We start from the raw sequence: 26,696 nt of genomic DNA on the forward strand, positions 1-26,696 counted from the left end.
ACAGTTCGGGAATTCTAAAACAGAAAAGCCCAGGGGTAACATTTTTCTCTTTCAAAGAAAGAATCTTAAAGAAAGAGACACAACTGTGGCAATCATTCATGTGATAATAGTGATGTAATGAAATATGTGTCAGACACTGATTTCTTCCAAGTATTACATCTTAGACTTAAAGACATACAGCCTGTATCAGCATGTGGAAAAATAAAATGAAACAACACCACCAGGTGGCCTAGTAGGCTGTTAGCCACATCATCTCATGTTCCGTTTAAAAAAGAAAAAGAAAAAAAGAAAAAGAAAAAAAAAGTTTTATTCTAGAATAAAGCTCATGAATGACAGCAGCTTTGTAATTTTTAGTAATCATTCCCTCTATGAGGATAAATAACTCATATGGCTCAACAAAACATAGCATAACCATGGGATGTCCTCACTGTAGTACGCAGGGGTTCAGGTTTGTTAGTTTTTTTTGTTTACGTGTTTTCTCACACATTATTATATCCTTGTCCGGTGTTGGTGTGTAGGACATTTTGAACAACAGATCTGTTGCCAAAGTCACATTTCCGTATTGGTTTATGTTGAAGGAACTATTTTGCATAGTTTTACATAGATAACTGTCACTTTGCAAACCATTGGTTTAGAATAAAAATAGAAACTGAAAAACGAACGACTGTTATGTTGAACTGCTACTGCTAGTATTTTACAGTGTTACAGTACTTTAATACTTAATGTGTTAATGTAATACTTTTGTATTAGCTCAACATTTGATTTTCTTTGGTCAGACAGATCTGGGAAATTTAGATGAGGGTGGCACAGGTATTAATAGAATATAAATATGACTTTGAGATCAATACAAGAGTTAAAAGACCGATATATTTTCTTTTTTTTCTTTTCACTATTACACGCTTACATAACAGCATTTCATCTTATATCTAGCCGTCTCACATAACGCACTCCGTAGAGCCTGAACTAAACAGGTGTCTTCCGCTGAGCTTCTTTTGGGCCGTGAAAGCACCACCCATTCTGTTTGTGTGGGCGGAGCTTCTGGTTTCCTACTGGAAAAAGCTCTGACTGAGTAAAGAGAAGTTAGAACAGCAGGCATATTGGTGGTGTAGAGAGGTTCTCACCTGTTGTTAAAAGCTGTTAATTAAAAAAAGAAAAAAAGAAAACATTTTTTTCTCCTCTTGAGGTTCTCGGAGTGCGTGCCTTCAGGATGACGGACGCTCTTTTACCAAATGGCATCAACGACGGCGGCGGAGACAAAAATTATTTCAAAAAGGTGAGTTTTTGTCTCTCGTCCTTCCACTTTGAAAACAAAAGCAGGACACGTATCCCCACAGTAATGTATCCAGCGTATACTGTTAAGTTTAACCTGGAAAAATGGTGACTTAAGGTTAGGCTTGTTGTTGACGTGCTACTGTTTTAACTTATTAAACCGAACGTTTAATAAGGCCTGTGCTAATGTTAAAGACAATTAACATTTCCCAATGAACTCCCCTTTTTATATCCAACTTATTGTTTCCGCTTCCCATTTAAAGAGCAATTAGTTGCTATTTTATTTTTCTTCCATTTTAATTTTTTCCAAAGAAACCAACTAATCATGGTAAATTATTCTTTGGTGTATTAGATGTAATAAAAATCGATAGGTTGATGCTTGATTTCAGTCTTTCGAGTACAAAAAGCTGCTCCTTATCTGTCACCAACAGCCGCAGCAGAAACCACAGCATTGTCAGCTTCAGGTGTCCGTGGGTGTGTGTGTGTGTGTGTGTGTGTGTTACACCCAGAATAGCTGTACTTCGTGCACTTGTTGATACTGGGAGCCGCGGCCAAATATCCCACAATCAACATAATCAACTCCCTGTTTGTTGTTAGGGAGGTGTGAGGATGATTGATAGTTAAAAGAATTTGTTGACATTCCTGGTGGACTTTGGTCAGTTTAGCCTTACTGCCGAGGCATGAAACAGGTTGGGTTTGTTTGAAGAAAAAAAAAAAAGAAGATCATTGTATTTAAGAGAAATTGATAGCCAAGTAAAGCGCAAACCTTTGGTCTTTTTAATGATTGTATCTCACAGTTCCTGGGAGGTAATCTGAATAACCTCATCAGCAGAGTGATGTAAAAGATACATATTTAAATTGGACTTGGTTAAAAATGCACCCCTTGTAGTGTAACTGAGACAGTTTCATGCTGTAAATAGGCTTGTGAATTGTCATGGCACAATAATTGACAAACCCTGCATGAGGACCAGCAGAGAAACCTCTCCAACTGGTTTCACCTTTTCAAGTACCTGGGGTTGTAGCATTTTCCAGAGCGCCTAGTCTGTCCAGTTTGAGGTCATGAGAAAGGCAGCTGGCAGTGAGAGAGTGATTATCTAATGTGTTTTTATTGGCTTGCCTGACTGCCATGCTGTGGTCTGTGTCTCATTCTTCTACATTTACACTGGTATCCACAACTGAAATGTGTTTTTATAGAAAAAGCTTGTTTAGATGGACATCTGAACACAGCCTTTGTTTCTTTCAATCCCACCAAATCCCCTTCTGAACGCTGTCTGGATTTAGGCTCTGTGTTGCACTTCCTCTGTCTATAAAAAGGTCAGTGGGAGCTGGGGTCTGGCACTGCCACAAGACATGATGGGAGACTATAGAGCCTCCAAAATATTATTATTATTATTATTATTATTATTATAAGGCATTTCAGATATTACAAGCACCTATTTTTTTTCATTTTAAGTTCTTTCTTTTAGTTCGGTGTATTTCTGTATTGAACATTCATGTGTTTTACTTTCATGGCCTTGCCATAAAAATGCTTGCACATTTGCTAAAACCACACAATGAGTTCTGTGCCCTCATTTTGTCACGCTGAAGAGATTTGCAATTTGGAAACTTTGGGTCAAATTTTAACTAAGTGAAGTCGAGTCGATCTTTGCCTCCATTTTTGAGCTTCTCTCTCACTCTTGAGTGAAAATGAGTGTAATGATTTACAAGGCCTCACCGGCTCCAGTGGATGCTCCAGGGAGCTGTTGTGGTTCGGGGCTTCCGTCCTAGCCTTCCACCGTTTCACCTCCAGCTGGCTGGTGTCCGACTGTTTGGGCTGCAGAATGGAAAGATGGCAGAACAAAAAGCCGAATAGGCATGTTTCTTCTCCTTATCCTCCTTGGCCAGTGAGAGGATTGACGTAGCATCTGGCCTGAGGGTGTCCTTCAGCCAGACCACAGACACAAATTGACAACATGTGTCCTGGTTCACAAACCAGACAAGCTCAGCTGACTTGGAGGCACACTTAGATTTCCTCAGTAGACTTTTGTATTGGAAAACGACAAATGAGATCAAGCCATAAACAAATATTTACTCATGCAGTAGTTCCCTGAAATAAATGCATGTCTTTGAATTGAAACAAGAACACACTGTTTGACAGCAGTATGCACACTTGGAATGGATTCAGAGTGAAGAGTCATTTAGGGAAAATACAAGTTTTCAACTTGTCATTATTCATGTCATCATTAAATGATACCGAGCAGGAGCTGTGAGTCTGTTGCTACCAGAACTGGGTCATGGCTGAAGCCTCTCCCTGGCTCGTTGCCAGTCCTAATCAGCACTTGTATAAACCAACTATCCCATGAATTAATGCTCCACATGTTCTTTATGAAGAATCAGTTATATAATACCAGATTGATTTGCTGTTTGATGGATATGGTAATGGACTGCGCTGCCTTTGTGTTTTGCTCTAATGAAGTGTTTTGAACACTTGTAGAGAAAGACTGTTCTGTTCAAGTGTGCCAGTGGGTAGGAGGGGCTCACTTCAGTGTGCGGATCAGTGGGTTAGTAAGGGCAGCAGCAGCATAAGCAGCCAAGTGGTTTAGTTCCATGTGTCACTTAATAGGATGTCAAAAAGTTTTGTAGCATAGTAACAAAGTATACATAGAAAAATGTCCTGCTATGGTTGCTATCATACTTGAGCCACTCCTTTGTCCTGGTACATACTGCTGCTGGTGATGTCACGATTGACGTGACCGGACAAAACGTCTTCAGCCTGCCGTCATTCTACAATTATCTGTTGTGTTTTGCCACACCCTTGATAGTTTCAGTACTCTTCTATTGTGTAGTTAACATGACTTGGTTAATCATTACGCCCTCAGGTGGTTCAACTGTTTGAACAGGATGAACCAAATAACTATGGCAGGCTGGTTTCGAGAGTACATTATACTGTGACTAAAATATTATGCTAAATGTGACTATTGTTGAAGCCACTTGACCTGCAGTGCTGAAATTTGTTCTCAAGACAAATACCTTTGCTTACTCATTTTACAGGAAGTCTCTGAGATCAACATTGACGTGAGACTTAGTTATCTGTAAAATATCTGGCAGGTGTGACAGAGAAGCACGTACATCTATAGCCTTACTTGGAGAAACTGTAATGAATAAGAATATTTAAGCTGTTTTTGTGGCAGACATAACAAAACATCTAATTTCCGGACAGTCTTGTGAACTAATTAAAGTGTTAACAAAGTGTGGGTTCTGTTTTTGTTACAAAATATAACTTTTGCTCAACATCTTATAAGGTGAATTAAGTCAGTTTAGGTAGTGGGAAGGCAGTGAGAGACTGTCACATTATCAGTGAAGAGATGGTGACTGCATTCAAAGCTTTACTACATTACAAAAAGTATTTTTACTCCTAAGTTTATATTAATATTTTAACTTTGGTATTATGCTGTTGTTGCTATGGTGATACTACACATCTCAGGTGTAACTAATTTAGTTTTTTGAGGAGTTTGGCTGTTAGATTCAAAACCTTAATCAGAGGTACAGGGCACAGATCATCTTCAGCTGTTATGTAGATATGTTCATTTGTATTGTACAGTGTAACAGTAATTTAAACATTACTCTGAAATTTTTGGTAAAATTTACTCAGACTGTTTTCTCCCCTGCTGACCATGATTGTGGGAATCCTCCCTGTTATGGAAAAAAATTAAATAATCGAAACTTGTGCCTCATTGTTGACATTTAAAACGGGACAGAGAAATTAAACATATTATCCATTTATTACTTATTACAAAAGAAACTAAAGCTCATTCTTTTGCTGACCTCAGAGTGAGTCAGATCATTTCAGCTTAGATGTCCCATGCTGATCACTGTAATCTAACTAGTTTTACTGTGCTGACTGGTCTCTTCACATCACGTTGTTTTCACTAACCAAAATAAACCACAGACCACACCTCTGCTCTTCAGTGAGTCAGTGAGAATGAATTCCTGGTGCCAGTTTATGTGAGCTGCTGTGAATGACAACCTTTTAACTTATTTAGATTGGTAAGTTTGTGATAAAGTCAAGGATACGTAGTACCGCTATAGTTCATGTGGGTCCATTATGTGTAGTCATGGAAAATGACATCAGGTACCTTAATTGATACACGTAATTACATAATAAGGTGAAGCTTTTTTTCTTACGTCAAAAACTAAAAATGATGTAAAAGCCCTAAAATTTTAACAGAAAGAAAAATGTTGAAACCTTAAGAGTGTCAAGTATTTTATCACATTGAATAAGTAATAATATAATAGATCTTTTATAGTAAATTGAAGCTGAAGTTTTGAACGTGCAGAATCTGCTGGGAAGGCACAAATTTTTTGGTATCAGAAGCTTTGTAGTTGTCCAATTTTTACAGAAGAGCAAAGAGGGAAGCTACTGTTTAGCATCCAACAATGTTTCTCTCTAATATGTAAAACTGTTCTATTGTTGCATTATGTTTTTCTGTTTGTTACATTTTTAGAAGATGGGTTTTTTGTTGGGGTTTTTTTTCTTGCTGACTCATTTTTCCTTCCTGTGTTTCAGGGTTGCAACCCATTCGCACAGACTGGACGAAGCAAACTGCAGAACACACGAGCCAGTCTTAACCAGCAGATTATCAAACAGATGAGGATGAGGGCTGGAGCTGAGAATCTGCTCAAGTAAGAGCAAAGTGATACATGCATCCAACTTAATATATGGGTTTACTGTGTGCATGTGTGTGTGTGCTTGAAGTAGATATGTTTTTTTAAGTAATAGTTGATTCATTCTAAAGTGGAAATATTTAAAGAGGAGAGCAAAGTCTATGATGGGTTTAAGAATCCAAGCACACATGTAGTTTTGCATATGTTACATCATTGTAGCTAGCCTTTGTCACTGCATTGCAGGGAACTGTTGCTGTTGATATGTCTGGCCTCACTTTTGTCTTTCTGTCATGAGCTGTTGTGAATTTATACTGGTAAGAATTGAAATGACACAGGGTAAATGGTAGTCAGAGATAACAATCTCGCAGAGGAGCATTCCTTGTAATCTGAAAACAAAGAGCTTCAGTGACATGTGATTAAGGAGGGTCTACTGAACTCTTTACTTTATGCTTTACTTTTATCCATTTTATTATAGTGATTATAAGAAATCAAGAGAGCAAGATGTGAGAAATTAAGCCTAAAACTTTCCCCAGCTGAGTTTACAACTCTGACAGCCAGGATGTTGTTTAGTGGTATGAATGTCAGAAAGCACCTTGTGATGAAAGGTTGCTTTTCTCTAGAAGAGTGAATCATTGTCTTTCATCACTGTGCTCATGACTGTGATGGCACAAGATAAGAGATCTCTTTCCTTTTGTCTGATAATACTGCTGTACATGGATACCACAGTTATTGCATGGTCTTTAGGTCTGTCTAAGCCTGCCGTCAGCCTCTGAAGTCTGCACATTCCTTTAGTACTTGACATATTCTGACCAGGCAAGGTCGGAGGAAAATGTGTGTGTCTGTATGTGTGTCTCCCTCTGCCAACCCACCTGCAGCCCAGAGAACGGCATGGATTTACTTCTGAGTTATAGGTATTCTCTCTGCTCTATTTTTTTTTAAAGATCTTAAATCATATGCAATCTAACCCAAGGTCTACCTCTGCTCTTCCATCTCAGTGTGTGAGAGTGTGCATATCCTGGCAATCTTATCCCACTAGGACACCCATTATATGCTCTGCCTGCTTTCTTTTCTTCTGCTTTGCTCTGCATTCCTCCCTTTCAGCAAAAGTCAGTCTGGTCAGACTGGTTTTCTTCTATTCTTGTCTCTCTTCTCTTCTCAAAATTAAAACAGCAGAGACCAAGACAAGATAAAAAAAAAAAAATCTAAATTTCCAATATTGGAACTTTACAGACCATCCTGCCTGGTCAGTACTGAATGAAGCAACTGTAAACTAGCAGGATAAAGGTATATTAACCTGCTATACAGGCCACTTGGAACAAGGGGTTTAAGGTTATTTTTTTTATTTGAAAGTGTTTTCACATTTGCTTTATAGTTGCAGATGGCAATCATAGCAGCCCTTATTGTACTAAAATGAAAATGTATATGTAAAATTGGTGGAGTCGCCCTTTAAAGCGTTTAGTTATAAAACTCCACCAGCTAGCTGCCCCTAAGGTTAAAATACAGCACACTGCCAATCTGCCAAAAGTGTAAAAAAGCTTTTCCAAAGAAGTGGATAGAGACAACCACAGATGCTGGCATACAGTTGGATTCCCACACACTGCAGGATGATATTAGATATTTAAATGACATATTAATAATAGCCTCTGGGCTAGCAGACATCTGTTCTGTCCAAACCATAGGATCTCTTCCTCCACTACCATGATCTGTTCCCCAGACCAAACTCCTCAGAAGCCCTTCAGCAGGCCAACAGGAAGTGATGCAGGCTGTGGTAGAGTATAAAGTGTGGATTTAAAATCCAGCATGTGGTGACCTTTTTACAATGTGCCTGAACAAAATCCAGACTGCTGGATATTATTAGCTTCATGTCATACAAAGGGAATCCACTGAACCTGACTGTGGTTAATTCTGGTGGGTGGTTATTTTGTACCTGCTTTTTTACCCTTAGGTTAAGCAGGTTTTTTTTTCCCCTCCAACCCCTTCCTTGTAGGACTTCATTACTTGTGACCTTTCATGTCTAAAAAATGCAATCCTCTGTAATTACAGGGTAGAAGGAGATCAGGTGACAGATACGTTCTAAACAGTCTCGAGACTGACAGGTTGTAGGTGACGATGGGTATGTGTGAGTGTCCCATTAATTATGACTGACGGGTAACTCGTTAGGATCCACTGTAAAACGTAGATAAACATAGTGTATGTGTGTGTGTTATCTTGTGTCTCCATGAATGCACGTTAATTGCAGGTTGTTTTCACATACTGACAACGTAACATAAATTCTACATAACAAAGGTTCCATCCACTCTGTGCATGCATGTTAGCATTAACAAACATGCAGCGGTATTGGTGCAGGGTTATCTCTGCTATGCAGCAAATGCTCACACCTTATCCATTTGTTTGTTCCAGACTTCCTGCATGAACACACGTATACAAAGCTGTATGCAAATGGAACATTTAGTGCACTGATCCTTCTAACTTAAAAAAATGCGAACTACATTTTAAACATTTAAATGTGTGTAAGTAATGATAATTGTTGCAGAAGCAGATGGTGACATGGAAGTTGATGACTAGTGGGATTCAAAAGGGGTCTCCTTTCTAGGCGTATTTCATTCAGAATGGTTAGGCTTTAAAAGCAGGGAAATCTGAGACTAACGTTTACACACACGTGTCCTTGACCAGATCCTAGGTGACCTCTGTGCAGTCCTATTACAGTAGTGACATGTACATAGTCTGAGACATCTGTCAAGCATGCGTGCCGAAGAGTAGAGCAAGTGTACAGTGGGCCGCAGTGACGCAGATCTGTGGTCCAGAATACCAGAAGAGACACGCTTGTTTTAATAATCAGCTGCAGTGAGGTTTGGCTGAGCCAGAATGGATAATAACAAGGCTGATCTGTTTTTTTTTTTCCTTCTCCATTTTCCCCTTCAATCTTTCTCTCTCTACAATCACCTGTTTGCAGGGCTACATCCAATAGCAAGGTGAAAGAAATGGTTCTCTTGGAGTTGAGCTACGTTAACTCAAACCTTCAGCTTCTGATGAGCGAGTTGGAAGGTCTCAACAGCTCTGTGGAGGTTTACCAGAACAACCAGTAAGTACAAATGTTTCTCCTCTCTTTTCTACTGCTCCAGTTCAAGGGTTTTAGAATGAAGGAATTGTGAACTTATGACCTTATTATTCTTATGACCTCACATTAGATGGTAGTATTCTTGTGAGTAGCAATTCAGCTGCTGGCAATAGGCTATAATTGCTTACAATTTTCAGAATAATTGTAGTTTTACATTAAGTGCATGTAAGGAGGCTGTGAAATAGATATCATGCTAAAATGTCCACACATCTCCAGGAGCTCAACGCAAAGGATTTTGGTCCCAGTTTTCTTGTGGTGAGGTGACCACTGATCCAACCTCGCGAAGAAAAATTATGAATTACTATTAAAATAGAGATGTAAGACAACAGACACACATTCACAACCTACAAGAGACAGATGGCTCTGGCACGCTTTCAAACGAAAGCCTCTTGATGACAGAGGAGGAAAAGTGGTGACAGTGGTGTTGTTGTTAAACTGGAATATCAGGTTTTGCACAATGCACAGAACAACAAGGAAACACTGAGTTGAATTTGTATGCAAGCCAAGATGATCATCTGGCAAAAAGCATTCTCTCACTCAGTGTGACGGTCAGGTGTGTGTTGTATGGGTGTGTGACAGTGAAAGATTCTAGTATTTTCTTTCCAAATGCACCTGCCATATTTATAAGGTTTGGATAAAAGGAAGTTGATGCATGTTATCATTCTCTCACTCACATGTAAATGAAACTTTGGCAAGACACAAAGGACTTGATGAGGAAGTGGTGACAGATTTTTATTTGAAGATGCATCTGTTTGTGCTGCAAATAGTACACTTCCTCGTGGCTACGAAGTAACCAAACAAGTTTAAGCCAGTTGTGGGTAAAGAATATTAATTGGGTGACTGAAAGTAATCATGGGGTAGGTTTTATTCCAGAAAGAAATTAAACAACTGTGGAGTCTTCCATTTTGAAAATATGAAGTGTAATCATTATTAAAAAACAAAAACACATAACTGATTTAATTTTGACTGATGAGTTTGTTCCATCGGAAGCTTCGGTGGCATTGTTTTTAGCTCACCCAGTACCTTGCCCACTCCATTCTGACCACTTACGTGTGGTGATCAGTGATACATGCTCATTCTCAAAGAACAGTGTGGCTGGTAGGGTTGATGGTATCAGAATATTTGGGTGTCTTATTAGGATCTCTCAAGACGTTACTGTCAGTGCCTGGAGGTAAATTCATGGTACACAACTCTGTGTGTAAAAACAACAACCCCCCAAACAAACAAACAAAACAACAAACAAAAAAAACATAACTAAAATAAAATAAAATAAGAAAAGAATGCACACCCAGTAGAGGTAGAGTAGTCTATGCTACATATGATTTGTTATTAGGGTTAGCTCTATGTCCTTCCATCCTTGCCCAACAAAATACTGAGCAAATTAACAGGGTTGTTGAGGTGACAAGGTGTAATGCTTCTAATATCCAACTGTGTATTTCCTATTCTAAAAACTGTTGTAACGATTTGTTGAGCTAAAGACCTAGTTAGGGCAGTGTTGTAATTTCTGACATAAATCTGCAGATGACCTTATAAAACCTAAAATGCCAACTCATATTGGCTCCACAGTAAGCCCAGATTAGTTTGTTTGGTCTGCAGAGTCTCAGTGCTGTAAGCACCAGGAGCCTTCAACCTGGTTGTAATAAATTTGGTTTCCTGTCTGCAGGGTACCAGGCAGGGACGACAATGAACTTTGCTCTTAGGAATCTAGGGAGGCAAATATTGAGTGTATTATGTGTTTTACACTTGTGTTGCTTGTGGTAGTTTGTATCTTGCTTAAATGCAAAAAAAAAAAACCTTCTCTTTGTGAACATCAAGAAAACCTCACGCATCAGCCACTAAGATTATTTAGATCCTCCAAATTCACCAGCTGCCTCTCAGTATAATTGTTAGTCCCAGCGTGATCAGTCTCATGGGATCAGATTCATTAGTGCTGGAACAAACAGCCTCTCTTCAGTCTCCTTATCAGACTATTAGAGAAGCACCTGCTCACGGCACACACAATAGGAAACCTCTGAAACTGTCATTGTGGGTCTGCTTAAAATAAAACCCATTTAGGTCCATAGTGTTCTCATCGTCAACAAGCGCCTTATGCACAGGTGTGTGGGAAGCCTAAACTGGAGAATATTAGATATGTTGAGAAAGTCCTTTCGTGTCATTGCCTAGCAGGTGTCTCATAGGGATGACGCTGTACAGCCACAATGGAGAGTTAGCCTCCTCCTCTCAGCCTGAAATACAACCTCACTCTTAAGTACAGAAACACAACACCTGTCTCCAACAGTCTTTCCCACTAGTCCACTGTCCTTTGTATAGTGTCTTTCTGTGGTTATTTCTTAGATTCAGCTCCTTTGTGGCATGAGGCAATGCATAACACAAAGTGCCATACAGTCTGTGGCCTGATGGCAGTACATGTAATGTACATTTGTTTGTTCTGTTCTCTGAATTGCCCTATTGAGGAAAAAAAAAATCTGGCTCATCACTGATAGATTATGAAGTAAAAATGAAACGGACTCACTAGCACTGCTCATTATTTCAATGTATGAGTGTAAATGATTCGTCACACTACCAAAGTGTTGCTGATTTGTCCAGTTCCTTTGTGCAAAGTTCATGAACTTTCCTAGAACATTTCTGAATCAGCAGAATTAAAATGATTACTAATGAAAACAGTAAGATAATATGTCAGCATTGCAGGTCACCGTATTCATTTTTGCTGAGTAAGAGAGACTAATTTGCTCTTGTCTATTGTCCAGAATACACAAAGATATCAGATGCTCAGCTCAGCTGTGACCTCTGACACCAATTGCGAATACTTTAATAATTCAGTAATAAATATCATCAGAGTTTTAGAACTTCAGATAAATTTAGTTAATATTAATAACATCATTTTATGAAGTTAACACTTCTGAACACATAAAATCACACGTTTTTAGTTTTATAACATTATTTTAATATACGTTTTCATCTGTCCCTCCTTAAGGGAAGATTAGTATTCATTAACATCATCCGGTTGCTAACAACATATCCAAACTGAGTACACACTGACTTCTTAGCCTCATTGACATGTTCTAGTTAAACGGGTTAAGAGGTCTTCTTAGTCGGTGTATACTAAGAAGTCAGAACAGATTGCAACAGCCTGAAACCTTTTGCTTTAAACGGTTTAAGAAGTGCTTGGCTCTGTGTAGCTAAACCCACAGCTTCCCTTGACTACTTGTTGTCCGTTTCCCACGTGTGTGTGAGGAGCGAGTCTCTGAGAGGCTTGTAAAATTTTCCCTCCAGATTCCCTGTGAAACAGATGCACTCAACCCCCATGGACCCATCTCTGCCAAGCCAGAGAAAAGTCCAGAGTGATCTCATCTACAAGGACTAATGGATTACACTGCAGCCTCTCTCTCTCTCTGCCAGTGTTACTGATGAATGAGGTTTTCCTCTGGCACGTCAGCATGCCAGAGGAATGCTGTCTTATCACTGAGTGTTGAACATCTCGTGTAAAGAACAGTATTTTGCAATAACAGTGCACAGTAGTTCACCTCCACTCCTTTTGATGTGAATTTAGAGAAAATCATGTCTCTTATGAGGTCTGAGATTGTTAATTAATCCTTTTAAACATAAATGGTTTTGAGCCTGAAGTTTGTATCAGGCAATTCCAGAAGCGGGTGTTTTTTGTTGTTGTTTTTTTTTTTAAATACAATTTTTAATAACAGCTCATTATTTTGCTTTGAGGAAAAGAGAGAGTTTAGTTTTTTGTTTTTAATGATGCCTCTGTGATTAGCAGCAGGTTTCTGTCAGGTTATAGTCCCTCAGCGCTGATAACAAGCTGAACTTGCTTTCCATCTGTCACTAACAAGGACCCCCATAAAACCAGAAAATTTCCAAACCATTAAGGTTGTAGCTGACATCAAAACAGTGTGTTTTATGGCAGCCTCTGTTTACTATTTGCCAGGCTGCAATAATCGGAGGTTAAAACCTGCTAGTAGCTAGAAGAAAGACAGACTGAAGCAAAGCTGCAACTCCTGAATAATTAATCAACAGTGAGGGACATGGGAGGCCTCATTCACCTTTAAATCCTAACAGATTTTTCACAACACCATCTGCCTAATCCTTTTGTACAGTACCTCCTATGAAACTAAACTTTCTCAACAACAAAGCTGTCACTAATGGGACTAGTGTGATTTAATATTTACTAATCTAACTGTGTTGACCTCATATACCCACTAAGGCTTGGTGTGCTTTCAAAGGGTGTTTCCTGGATATATATATATTCACACAAACCATAGAGACGTCTTTTTAACCATCAATCTGTTGCACTGGTATATTTTCTATTTGTCCTTACTTGTATTGAATATTTTGTCCCTTTTTTAAAAAAATGAAAGGTCCTGCTGTCCTGCTATCATGTGTTTGCTTTGTTGGGAATTTATATCATATGGATTACACAGATCAGCTACATATTTGTCTTTGTTGCCTTCAGAGATTCTGCCAACATTCCCCTCATTGCTTTGGGCCTGAAGGAAACAAAAGAAGTTGACTTCTCTACTCCATTCAAGGTACAAAAGAAACCTCAAAAGTTTCGACTTGGCATTCTTAAACTGTGTTGTGCTTTCAGAAATGCATACTTGAGTACATGCAAAACACCACTTTTGATCATCAGTTAAACAAAATTGTATTATAATTTCTGTCAAAACAGGAATATAGGTATGGAGCTACAAATAATAATAATAAAAAAAAAACTGATATTTGTAGGCAGTATTTTCAGTTTGCATGTTTACATATATATCCTTGAAACTAAGTATCCTTGAATTACGTATTTCAGTCATATTGTCTGTCGCATGTATGTGTTACGTTACTATGTCATGTCACTGAATGTTCATTTAGGACCAGGACATCACCTGATCAGGAAAAAGCTAAAAGTGGGTCACTAGTTATAAAGACAAGTTGAACTCTCGTAAACGGGGTAAGCCCGCTTGTAAATGTCATAGTTGGCACGTTTATGTTGTGTCGCATCCTGTTTCGGATTGTTGACGGGCATGTGAGACGTTTTCTGACAAAGATCTCCGAGCACGTTAATTCTGCTCTACTTCTTGACTGAAATCGTGCCTCAGTTTTCATGACCTGCGGCCTTATTCAAAAAGCTTCCAAGTACAAAGAGTTGCTCTCATGAATAAATTCTAAGAAACCTAAGTTCTCCTGACAGTAAAGGGTGTATTCCAGTAAAGATAAAGGTTATTCATCCATATAAACATTTTCCAGTTAATCCTCCTTAATGGGGGTATTCACAATATGGCTTTACATTTGATGGAGCCTCTCCTACATGTGGCTGGCTCAGAGAGAAAAGAAATTCTCTCCAGCATACACAACACAGGGTTGTCTTCTTTGTACTATTTAGTGATGGTATGAGAAAAACCACTGTGTAACCAACAGATTGAATGCTTAACTTAAGCTCCTAAATGCTAAAAAGAACTTGTATTTACATGCTGATTTTTTTTTTTTTTTTTTTTTTTTTTGTCTTTCTGTCTTTTATAGGACTTTATCTTGGAGCACTATAGTGAAGACGGGAAGACTTTTGAAGATGAGATTGCTGACTTCATGGACCTGCGACAGGTGTGTTTAATATACCCATTATTCATGTCTGTCACGGAAAAAACCATGAAATCCTTTGACTTGAACTTTTATGGGCTGGGTCAACTACAAAAACATATTTCCTGTGCAGTTAGCTGCGGAGTTCACTTCATTTTAGTTTACAGGTAGAGTGAGAGATCATTCTTGACATTTCTGCCACCTACCAAATACACTGGAGATGATAATGATTGAGTAGCACAGAAAACAGATGGTCTTTTGTGTTCGTTCACCACTTGTGAACATGTGCTTTTGTCTTACATATCCTAGGCATGCAGAACACCAAGTCGAAGTGAGGCCGGGGTGGAGCTGCTTGCAAAATACTACAGCCATCTTCCTCTGATAGAGAGCCGATTCTTCTCCCCAACCAGACAGACGGGCATCTTCTTCACATGGTACACTGCAGTCATTTCCTAATTAGCAAAACGGACAAAGCAAGCAGTGCAAATGTCACCTTGTCTTTCTAACCTCTGACAGAAAGGAAACAGGTGAGACTATATCCAGTGACTTCAAAGTAAGCAAAGAGGTGCCATGAACACCTGTGCTTTCCTGAAACCATGTCAGCTGGTGTGACTCGACTGGAAACTTCCTTATGAAATAAATAAAAAGGAAACATTTGACAGCAGTTTTTGGGGGTTTTTTCCCCCTCCTGCTGCTTTTTCGTCATGTATCAAGCCTGGAAGAGAAATCCTGTTTAGAAAGCAAAACAGTAGACGGCTTGAGAGACATATTAACTTATCAGTGATATCAGATGACAAATCCTGTCTTGGATTTTATAAGAATTCCACACTCAAGAGTCACAAAGGAGTCTCAATGAAGTGCAAGCATTCTTTTCAGAGAGGTTTTATTGCGTGTTAGTCATGCTACTTATGTTAGTCATTGCTACTGAATTAAATTGAAAATTCTAGCAAAGATAAATGCACAGATAAAGAGCTCAAAGACTTTAAAGAGCTTTGAGAAGCAAATTTGAAGCATTTCAAACAAGTGATATAGACAAGAATATGATATACATGCTGTTACATTAAAATGTAACAACACACAAAGTGTGACAGAAAGGCTGTTATATTGCTGCTAAAAATATTTTTCACTTCATATTCTTTGGACTGTTTATCTTCATGAGTTTTTTTTTTTTTTTTTTTTTTTTAACACATTAATGTTGTGTTTACTTTCCTTTAGGTATGACTCCTTCACAGGAGTGCCACTATGTCAACAAAACCTGTCACTAGAGAAGGCCAGTATCCTTTTCAACATGGCCGCCCTCTACTCTCAGTTCGGTACCCGTGCTAATCGACAGACACTAACTGGCCTGGAGGAGGCTGTTTCTTCCTTCCAGAAAGCTGCAGGTATGCAGAGACGTGATGAACTGATGATCTGCAGTCATATTAATTCTCTCTTTTCAGCCTGTGTTAAGGCCAACAGTCAGACTTTTGTTTCTTAAAGTTATGTTTATCTTTGTTCCTCTATATTCTGAAACACTGCTACCGAAAGCTGAATCTTTGAGTAAAAGGAGCAGATATAAAAAAAAAAAAGAAAAGAAAAGAAAGCCAAGATGAAAAAATAAATAAATAGTGACAGCAAGAACTTCTTTTAACTGCTGAAAAAGCGCCAGGCACAGGGTTTCATTCAAAGCTAAAGACTTTTTTTTTTCACCCTCGTGCAGTGCTTCTCTGATAACACAGTTCTCAGAAAAGTATTACCACTGCAGTACATTTTTGTTTTTAGAATATTGGCCAGCTTCCACCCTGACTTCTGTTCCGTGACGGAGAATGAATGTAGATGTTTCTTGTCATGTGGCTGAGCTCCAGGAAGCACCAAAAACATGAAGAGACTGTCCAACCCTCAAAGGTTTCAGAATGTTTCGTGATAGATGTATGACTTTGCAGTGTCGGCAGTATTGCTCTATAATTATAGCTCTGGATATTGCTTCAACTATGTTGCTTTGATGGCTTTAATTTAGGCTTGTGTGAAGGAAAACAATTATGTTATTATGAAGAACATTGTGACCAAGAACCTGTAGTAATCCAAGCTGGGAGTTTACAGGCAGGAAAGCTAGGTGTAGCGCAACTGCTGCAGGGCTCTTTAGCCAAGGATGCAAAAGGTGATGTGAATGAGAGAAGCCAGCTACTGTAGGAGTTGCCAAGTCTTTATGCGAATTGTACTGAGGCATTGCTCTGTTATTAAGCTGTCTGCAACTCACTGTTGCCAGGTTTTTATCTGGCAAACAGTAGGCATAAATTCTTAGCTGGAGTGGACATGGCCTTATTTCTTCCAAAGTAACTTGTATCTATTATTGTACGATCTACTGTACAGTGTAAAGCGCCTTGAGGTGACTGTTGTTGTGATTTGGCGCTATATAAATAAAACTGAATTGAATTAATTTAATGTTTATTTCTTTGCTCAGTGTTTAACAGACAGACACAGATATAGTTAATCTTGCTGAAATAATATTAACAGCAAAAAGGCACTGGTCTACCTGTGCACCTTTTAAAACATCTGTCTAAAAGGGTGTCAGTACTTGGGGTTAAAGTACCAGCAGAACCACATCTGTTGTTTTGTGGACTAGCAAAATATATGCTTTCTTTTAATTAAGTAATTGATAAAAAAAAGAGAGAGAGATGGCAGATGCCCAATCTATTAACTATAATATCAAACTTTGACAGTAAATTTTTGACAGTAGAAGTCAAATGTGGGCTAGCCATGATACATAAATACTCATGTTCCAGATATAGCTCATGTCAACCAAATCCCAAACGAGAGGTTCTATTCTGAAATTACCATTATAGCCTTGGAATTACATGACGACTTAGATTACATGAAAGTGGCTTTTGTTATGTAGCTGACCCAGACTTGAGGCTGGAAAAGAGAAAGCAGGCTTTCTCCCTGCAGGCTTCAAAATAGAACCCAAAACTGGAAATTTTCCATGTAGTGTAGGAGTAATTTAGTTTTTTTTTTTTTTTTTCTTCTTCTTATTTTCTCAGTTAAGTCTCTGATGATTTAAATAACTAGCACTAATTGTAGTTTCCTTGGACTAATTAGATTTCGACTTGTGCCGACTGCTCTTTCCTGTCCAGGTGTCTTGAATAACCTTAAGGAGACTTTCACCCACACTCCCAGCTACGACATGAGTCCAGCCATGCTCAGTATGCTGATTCGGCTGATGCTTGCTCAGGCTCAGGAGTGCTTGTTTGAGAAGATTGCACTGCCTGGCATCCGAAACCAGTTTTACTCTCTGATGAAAGTTGCACAAGAGGCTGCAAAGGTAAACTTCAGAAAAGCCACACATAGTCCTCACATTATATACAAGTAATACTCTTGTTCTTGCTCCAGACTTACAAAGATCTACTGTACTTAAAGTGAATGTAAAGTGATAATGTCGCCACAGTTCTTTTTATTTTTTGTACCTGTCTTGGTGCTTTTAATGCACTTTTAAATGTAACTCTATCATCCTCTTCCTGCCAGGTCTCAGAAATCTACGATCAAGTCCATCAGTGCATGATCCAGACACCAGTAAAAGACAATGTGCCATTTTTCTGGTCCACCATGTCACAAATTAAAACCAACCACTACCGCTCCATGGCACACTACTTTGTAGCTTCAGCACTGCTGGACCACCAGTGTAAGAAGAGATTCAAATTTTTGATTCAGTGGGATTTGGGAGGAAGTTTTTATTTCTTCATAGATACATATAAAAAAAATGCTGTTGTGTTGTTCTGCTTAGACAACACAAATGTATTCTTTACCTGAAAAAACTGTTTATGTTAAAAGACTGTTAATACATTTCTCCTTTAGTAAGTTTTCATGCGGGTTGTGTGTAGTAGATATTTGGCTCTTGGTTGTTAATGCGTACAGCAGTTCAAGGCTGGATGTAACAGGATTTGGGCTGCCTCTTGAGCTCTCTGGAATATCTGATCTCTTAAAGTGCTGTATGGGCCATTGGGTTGGTCATGTCAGATTACGTCCCTGTACCACAGCCATCTTGGATGCTTTTATATAATGCCTCTTTGGGGATACTCACAAATTGTCTGACACACAAAGAGATCCATGCTTGCAAACACACACACATACATGCACATGCACAGAGATACACACGATTGTAAAGAGTCCCAAAAAAGACAGCAAAAGAGGTCATGATGAGAAGGGAAAGAAAGACAGCTGAGGTGATTTAAAAATAAAAAAAACAAACAAAAAAACCCCAACTGAGTGTAAGTGCTGTATACTTCTGCAGGATTAACAGTTATGTAGACTCTTACTGCTCTTTACATAAATAGATGGGACCAAGTGAGAGAGTGTGAGGGAAAGGAAAGGTGATTTTCTTATCTCCAGCTTTATGTCAACTCCATAATGCAATTTTCTACTGATGTGCACTGTTTCGCTGTATGTTTTTATTCTTTTCCTTTTGTACTTTACATGTACATTTGGAAATGAATAAATCAAAAACAAAATAGAGCAGAGTGGGTGGCTATGGTTCTGAGAGTGGGACGAGACTGAATAAAGGAAACAACGAAACGAAGCAGCTTTGGGTTTGGCAGCTCATTAACAGATTCCTGTGTGAACACGGAGAATAGAGCAATTAACCACTGGACTGTAGAGAGGCCTTGACTACAGAGCAGGGCTGAATTGAGATTGCTGTAGTAAACAGATTAATCACAAACGATTCCAAATAAATTCTCTATACTGTCTCTGCTAAGCAGAAAACTCAGGAAGCTAAAAGATATTTCCGGATGCTTTTGGTTTAATAGATTTAATTAAAACTTTAAAATCCAGTGAACCAGAAAAGGAAGATTGAATTATGGAATATATGAACAAAGATTGCATTTCAAAACTTCTTTTAAAACATTCATTTGCTTGTCCAATTCAGGATTGGGGGCAGGGAACCTATCTAAGCTGTCATAGGGTGAGAGGCAGAATATACCTTGGACAGGTCACCAGTCTTTCACAGGATTAACACATAGAGAACGATAACCATTCACACTCACATTCACACCTACTGTCAACTTTTGACTTTGATCTTTGGACTGTGGAACAAAGCTGGAGTACTGATAGAGAGCATGCAGACCCCACATAATAATCAAAAGCATTATCAATAGTTCTGCTTGTATTTTATGCTTTAAAACGAGAGATATAAAACAGTTTTCCAGTTGCTTAATTTTTTTCTTTTTTTCTTTTGCTCTCTGTGTGTTCAGTGGGTCCGGGCGATGATGAGGACAAGCAGGAGAAGACCTTGTCACAGGTGTATGATAGCCTTCCTGAGGGATGCACTGCTCTGGACATCTTAAAGAACAAAGATGAACGTCAGCGGATTGGTAAAATAAGCACAAAGCGGAACAAAATAGCTCTGCCTATTCATCTCAGTCCCTCCTTTCCTTTTTATTGTCTTCTTCACTTTTCTTGATGAATTTTTCTCCTCCTCTGCAGGTAAAGCTCACATCCGTCGTGCCATCTTCGGTCATGAGGAGGCTTTGAGGATTTATGGATTGTGTAAGAATACCAACAACTTGGAGGTCCTGCAGGAAATTTTAAAAGCCAGTCACCAGCGCTCAGTCAACAAGCAGAGTGAAAATGAAAATGAAGAAGAGTTCACTGATTATTTGGAGGCCCCAAAAATCATCTGTGAGTTGTTTTTGTTTAGTTTTTAAATAATTTATAATAATAAGAGTTAAAATATATGCAAGGAAACATAAGTTTGTCAATGATTTTAAAGTTCATTTGAGTCTCCAATAAATGTCACTGAGGTGAAAGCTATTCATCCTCTGGTAATCACAGAAACCGAACAGTCACCTTAGTGTCACCACAGCTAACACTTAACACTAACAAAAGGCACTAAAGCAAAGCAAAAACACTGTGTTGATTTGGGAGGACTGTCTCTCAGGAAACTGCTCATAAAAAGGGAGCTGCATTGTCTGCCACACCTGCTGCAGTTAGCTTTGATAAGTGGCATTTATTTCCAAGTAGAGATGATGTAATGTTTATACTGCCAACTCCCTGTCCATCTCTCTTAACAGTTGAAATGTGGTTGTGACGGTAAACATTATAGAGTGATAAATTTATTTTTGTTACTCTCTTTTTATAGCTAAAACAGAACACAAAGCAGAGATGGAATTTCCCGCAGCTGCAAAGGTGAAAGTCATCGACTTTTTCCAGAGGCTGGTACGTGGGTTACTAACAATTTACTCGCACATTTCATACATGGTTGTTGGTCTGGTCTATTCATTAAAGGACATTAAATGCCTCTGGATTTGTGTTTTGTCCTAAAAAGTTTCATTTATTTATTTTATTTTAACACCCAGAGTGTATTTTTTGTTGTTTCTGAATACACCCAACCAAGGATGAGTCTTCTGGAAGCTTTGGCACATGAAAACTCCTCTGATGTGTCCAAACCTTTCTGGACTCATGCAAAACTAACACTAAACATGGACAAAGGTGCTGGTCCTTGCTTTAAGTCTGCTCATGGTTAATGTGGTATTTTAAAGGGAGATGAGAAAATAGAACTTTTTACAGTTCACTGCTTCTGTTGAAGGAAAAATCTCTACTGAAGTTGGTGAATTTACCTTGAGATTGAAGGTTGACTTCATTTTCCTGTAACTCCCAAACTTTTCACATTCCAAGTGCGGAGTCTTTCATGCTAAATGCATTGAGTAATGTTCCTGTACCTTTCATAAATGGTGGTGGTGAGAGGTAGGGGGGATGGGTGACTAACAAATTTTCTCTCTCTAACCCTGGAATCTTCTGTTCACTTTGTTTGAAAGGGATGTTTAAAAAAGCTGAAATCATTCATAAGGGGGGCCTGGGTCACAGCTGACATTTCCAGTAGTAGGTGAATAAGTACCTGTCTGGTGCCAGTTACAAAAGCAGTCACAGCAGCAAGAACATATTCCCAGAGATATGAAGAGGAATGTGGGACTGAAAAGCTTAATCTGGCACCATCTCGCTGAACAATCACTCTGGTGATTACTAAAGCCAGTGCGATAAGAGTCGTCTTGGTACTAGGTACAACTGAGTGTCAGGATTCAATGGAGGAGAGATTTTCCCAGCAGATAACAAGTGTGTTAGAGACGGGCAGCCTAAATGGAAAGTATTATTGGAAATATCAACTTTCAAGGATGGATGCATAACACCTACAGCATTTTGAGAAGGTTTTCCATGAGTGTCAGTTTGTTCAAAGGATTCACTGCCTTTTTTGCCTAATCATACAGAAAAATGACATCCTTGCTAAAAAAATTTCAGTTGTGTGAAAGGTACCATTAATTCTTCAGTCATATGACTTCCAGCTCCTCTGAATTGAAGTGGTAATACACAAGACTGTAGCCACCGTTCTGGCCCTTTACCTGGCATTTACTGCTACAGTAATATAGCTCAAATATGTGAGTATTAAGGGCTCAAGCCAAGACATTATATTGGATTTTCAGTTTCCCCCGCAGCATTCACTGAAATCAAACTCAACAGGATATTATCTTCTTAAGTCAAGAATACCTGTAGCCTTATTAATCCCAGCATCCACATTCTGTCTCCGCACAGGGCCCGCAGTCAGTCTTCTCGGCCAAGCAGCGGTGGACTGCCCCACGGACAATACGGGTTCGCTCAGATGACAGAGACCTGGGTTTCACACTGAAAGGAGACTCACCGGTTCAGGTGGTTTCACTGGACCCTCTCTGTGCAGCTGCTGTGAGTTAAACTCTATTTCCTACCACTGAATGAACAGGAGTAGATATACAGGATTTTAGGTGACTGTCAGTGTGGTCCTATGTAACAATCAACATTACATGGTTTATTAACTTTCTATGTAATTCATAATTAATGCATTAGTCCTTTGGAAGTTCCTTTTTTGAAATTACTCTGTTAAATTATGATCACGCACTGGTTGGCATATCTGTTCTCATCTTAATTTTACAAGGTACATTGTTTTTAGAGCACAGGAGAGATATCTTTTGGCCACTTTTGGTGCTCTTGGCAGATTTGATTAAAAATCAGATGCATAGGTTTCTCGATATTAATTACAATCATGACGTAGCTTTGTTTGCTGTGGAAAATCTAACAGCTTGAATTTTCAGTTGTGCTTCCATGCAGAATATCAAATACGTTTCGATCTTATCTACTCAATGAGCCTTTGATTAAATAAAGTCACTCTTGGAAGCCTAAACAGGATTTCAGCCTCAAAGAATGTTTGGAGGCCTTCCCCTCCTCCTGTTTGTCAGCTACTCTGACTACTAATTTAATTAAGAATCAGGGAGTATTTACTCTCTACAAGCCAGCAGTCTGACAGCTCATTAAGAGGTGCTGACAAAGAGCAGACTTTTATTAGGCCCTGCAAGCTATGTAGAGAAACAGATTAGTAGTCTTGCATAAGATAACTAGGTCAGACTATTCATAACTTTAAATACTGCATTAAATAGGATTTTTATTTAGAACTTGCTGGGTCATTAGTGTTTGACCTATCTTAGGTGGACATGGATCACATTATAAGGTAGACACATGTGAAATCATGTTAGTGGAGTGCTCTGCAGCACGCTAATGATGAGTTATGCCTTCTGAAAAAAATAAGGCGTAAAAACCCCACCCCCCCAAATAACCCCCACTTTAGACTAAACTTCAGTTGTTTTTCGGCTGATTGTAGCTGCCTCAAGGGAGTCGAAGGAAAGTAGTTCAACATGACTTGTAAATGTTTACTCTTCTACAATATCAGGACATTTCACCCTGTAACTCAATTTTCTTTGTCATGTTTTTTCCCAGGCTGATGGCCTCAAAGAAGGTGACTACATTGTTGCTGTGGGTGACACAGAGTGCAAGTGGATGAGCGTGAGTGACATGATGCGACTTCTGAAGGACATGGATGAGGAGGGGATTGATATCCAGGTGGTCAGCATGATGGACAACAGCACTGCCATGGTATGCAAGGCCCTCGTTTTGTCCAATGTGTTTAGGGAAAGGTTATCAGCAGGTTTGTTTGATTAACAAATGGTGACGGCAGAATTGGTCTTTGTGCAAAGTGATTGCTCAGTCCAGAGTTTTAGATTTCTCCTTGGAGGTATCAGTGTAAATGGTTTATATCATTTCCCATGAGAAACAGGACCTTGACTATGACCTACGTGTGTGTTTAAAACAAATTACTGCTGTGTGAGTTCACCAGCCAAGTAGCCTAAACATGTGGACAAAGAGCTAAAATCATTGAGGTTTAAACTCATCCACAGTGTGGCATGATTTGTAAAGAAACAGTGCCTCAGTGAAATTAAGAAACTATATGAAAGTATGTTAAAAAGTAATGCACTTCTACAAGTATTTAAAAGGTGGTAAACTTCATTAGGTTATGTATTTATTCTGTACTTGTTTTGCAACCCCTCATAACTATTCGCAATAGTTTTTTTTTTTTCATGATTTCGGATATTAACAACTGATCAATAACTCATTGACTGATGAAATAATTAGGACTGTTTGGTATGCAGTGTAAAAAAATAAATAATAACTCTGCAAAATCCTGACTGACACTTTTTTTTTTTTTTTTTTTTACTAAATGTCATTTTCATTGTCTGTACCATAGCCTACCAAGAGTGCAACCTTCTGTGGAAACTTGCCTAAGACCTACTCCATGATTTGTCTGGCCTATAATGAAGATGACAAGAACTCCAAGTCTCGCAAAGTAGCCAAGAAGTCATCATTCCTCAGCTGGGGTTTAAAGAACAAGATGAAGAGTGCCAGCACCCTCAGCCTTCCCACAGCAGACAAGGCCGGCGCTCTGCCCTGGAATAAACCTTGTCCCACCTTCCCCAGCTCCAGCTCCTACAACAATGACAGTGGCCTCTACTGAGCTAACTGCAGCTGTTACTGTCTGCAGTACGCATATTGAGCCCAGTATACAGTACTGTGCTGTACCTATACTGGACCTGTTTTGTGTACTATCAGTGACCTTTGGTGTTTCCACTGGAATACTAAGCAGCAGTGTATGTAGTATGTTGCTTTGGAAAGTGGCTGTGCCAAATACTGTATATTGGTGGACGTGATGGTATGTGGGTGCTTTCCCAGCACAGTTCTGTATCTGATGCAAGTTGCACTGTACGTCAGACACAATAAAAAAGCATTTAGTGCCATTCCAGTATATGTACAGCACAGTAAAACTGCACTGTCGGAAAAACTAAAACGTATACACACGCACACACACACACGCACAGATCACTGAGACTGGCTTCTTAGTTAAGCTGCGATTTCAGTGTTTTGTTTTTGTTTTTTCTGAAAAACATGCTCCAGACGAATCGAAGAAGAAAACAAAGTGGTGCAAACACACCCAGCCCCAGTTTCTGCTTGACTGAAAGGCAGTGATTTGATTGTGGGTTAAGCACTCCCTTGTTAGTGCCATTGTGTACAGAGCTGTACACAGTGAGCATAGCTGTGCATACTGTATGTGGGAAGGAATCCTCTTATTGCCACAGTTTTGTAGAAATCAGTGGCTGCTGATCAGTTTCGAGATTTAAAATTCATGGATTTTATGGATGTAAATTTAATAAACTATGTTGCAGTATGTTAAACAGTGATTGAGGGAATGCTAATTGTATAGTGGAGGTTTTTTTTTATGTCTGGGAAGAGGGGTGTGATGAATGCAATATTCTATAAGCTGCTAAAAAAAAATCATGTGTACCATGGCTATGTATTACTGTCATTTGTATTTGTGAGACAGTCTTTGAGGACTGTTGTTTCTGCTGAGTGCCGTTCCTGGGACACAGTTTTAAATGCACAAATATTGGTATTTTAAATTTGCTTAATGTACCAGTTATGCCACAGACCAATATGCCTCCAAGTTCCAGAAATACAAGGATGTATCATTTACCCTTGTGATTCATCCTACCCGCTTCCCTAAGAAGAGCATGACCTGTGTTTTATTGATGTGAATTTTGATGTAGTTAAAGTTTATTATGTCTGTAGAAGGGAAGAATGTGGGCAGACTGATGACTTTCCTGCATCACTTGGACAGCCAGTCACCCTACAGTGACTCTGATCAAATCCCACATTTGGGTTTCTACTCTTTATCTACCTGTCTTTATCTTAGTCACAGTCCCTATTTTACTGACACTTTGCCGTGTTGGACTTTCTCTTTATCTACAAAGTAGATTCTTATACACATTTGATAATCAAATTATTTATGTAATAAAAAACACAAATATATATTTACCTGTAAGCTGTAGGTTGTAGAGCTACTTTGTGAATGGTCAAGTTGTGAATGTTGTTTTGCACGCGAGAGTCCTTGGTTTGTTTCTTGAATGAATGTATTTTACTAGCCTTGCTTAATCCATTAGCGAACTTATATATTGCTGCATTTCAATGTTTTAAATTCTAAATGTTTTTAAGCAGTTTCACTGAGAAGACGTAACATTCTTTACTGTTTACCTGTTACTTTCTTTTAAGTGCCATTTATGCTAAATCATGAAGGAAAATGCCTCACCGAGTGTGTAACAAGTCTGTGCAGTGAATGCTTCATATTTTGTTAAGTGTACTAACAGATGCAGAGGATCATCTTTTTTACATCTTTGTGTTCATGTTACAGTGCCTAATAATTCTAAATGCCTTAGTGTATCTGCAGAGGTTTATGGTACCTGGTTTTTCTAAAGCTTTCAGGTTGCCTTTGTTCCTTTCTGTGCTTGGTCCTGCATAGCTCTGTGTTGATAAGTCTTTGTATGAGTTCAAATGACAATAAAAAGGAATAAAACACATGGAAAGATAAAATTCTTTAATTCTGTCTGTGGTTCCAGTTACCAATCAGGTCGGGAATGCGTGGAATGAGTCTTGACCACATACACGCCAAGTCAAGACTCGTGCTTTTAACTATTGAACGTCTAGCCCAGGATCATATGACATCCTAATCCACAGAAACTGAAAAGAAATACCATGTGGTTAAATTTTATTCACAGATTTTCTTCATCTCTGTGATTTTAGTTCCAACATAGCCCTGGAAAGATAAAATTCTCTCCAGCTTTATGTTAATCAGAAAAGTAGATATTGCAGGAACCAATGTGTTGACTTTAGTCACTATTTGTCTACATTTCCTAAGGCAAAGTTGTTTTGTTTGCTTTTTTTA

The 26,696-nt window shown here is 38.8% G+C and overlaps 1 protein-coding gene across 2 annotated transcripts; it reads left to right on the forward strand.

The window, feature by feature from the left end:
- Positions 1-1,012: 1,012 nt before the first annotated feature.
- On the forward strand, positions 1,013-26,331 carry rhpn2 (rhophilin, Rho GTPase binding protein 2). 2 transcript variants are annotated; one of them, XM_082501834.1, is made up of 15 exons: positions 1,013-1,273; positions 5,816-5,931; positions 8,867-8,995; positions 13,494-13,569; positions 14,546-14,623; positions 14,909-15,033; positions 15,815-15,981; positions 17,710-17,897; positions 18,098-18,254; positions 19,822-19,941; positions 20,054-20,248; positions 20,709-20,785; positions 22,154-22,300; positions 23,366-23,521; positions 24,171-26,331. In XM_082501834.1, exons 1-15 carry the CDS (start codon positions 1,208-1,210, stop codon positions 24,435-24,437), a joined length of 2,064 nt encoding a protein of 687 aa, XP_082357960.1. In that variant the 5' UTR covers positions 1,013-1,207; the 3' UTR covers positions 24,438-26,331. The 2 variants fall into 2 exon arrangements, with proteins under 2 accessions (XP_082357960.1, XP_082357961.1); XM_082501835.1 differs by having other exon boundaries at positions 20,709-20,755.
- Positions 26,332-26,696: the final 365 nt, after the last annotated feature.

This window comes from Aulonocara stuartgranti, assembly GCF_965226115.1.
Source record: "Aulonocara stuartgranti genome assembly, chromosome: 1".
Classification (NCBI taxonomy): domain Eukaryota; kingdom Metazoa; phylum Chordata; class Actinopteri; order Cichliformes; family Cichlidae; genus Aulonocara; species Aulonocara stuartgranti.

Coding starts and splice junctions, on each gene's coding strand:
- rhpn2 (XM_082501834.1), top strand. CDS start 1,208: ATGACGGACGCTCTTTTACCAAATGGCATCAACGACGGCGGCGGAGAC. Junction 1,274..5,815: donor ACAAAAATTATTTCAAAAAG/GTGAGTTTTTGT, acceptor CCTGTGTTTCAG/GGTTGCAACCCATTCGCACA. Junction 20,786..22,153: donor TCGACTTTTTCCAGAGGCTG/GTACGTGGGTTA, acceptor GTCTCCGCACAG/GGCCCGCAGTCAGTCTTCTC.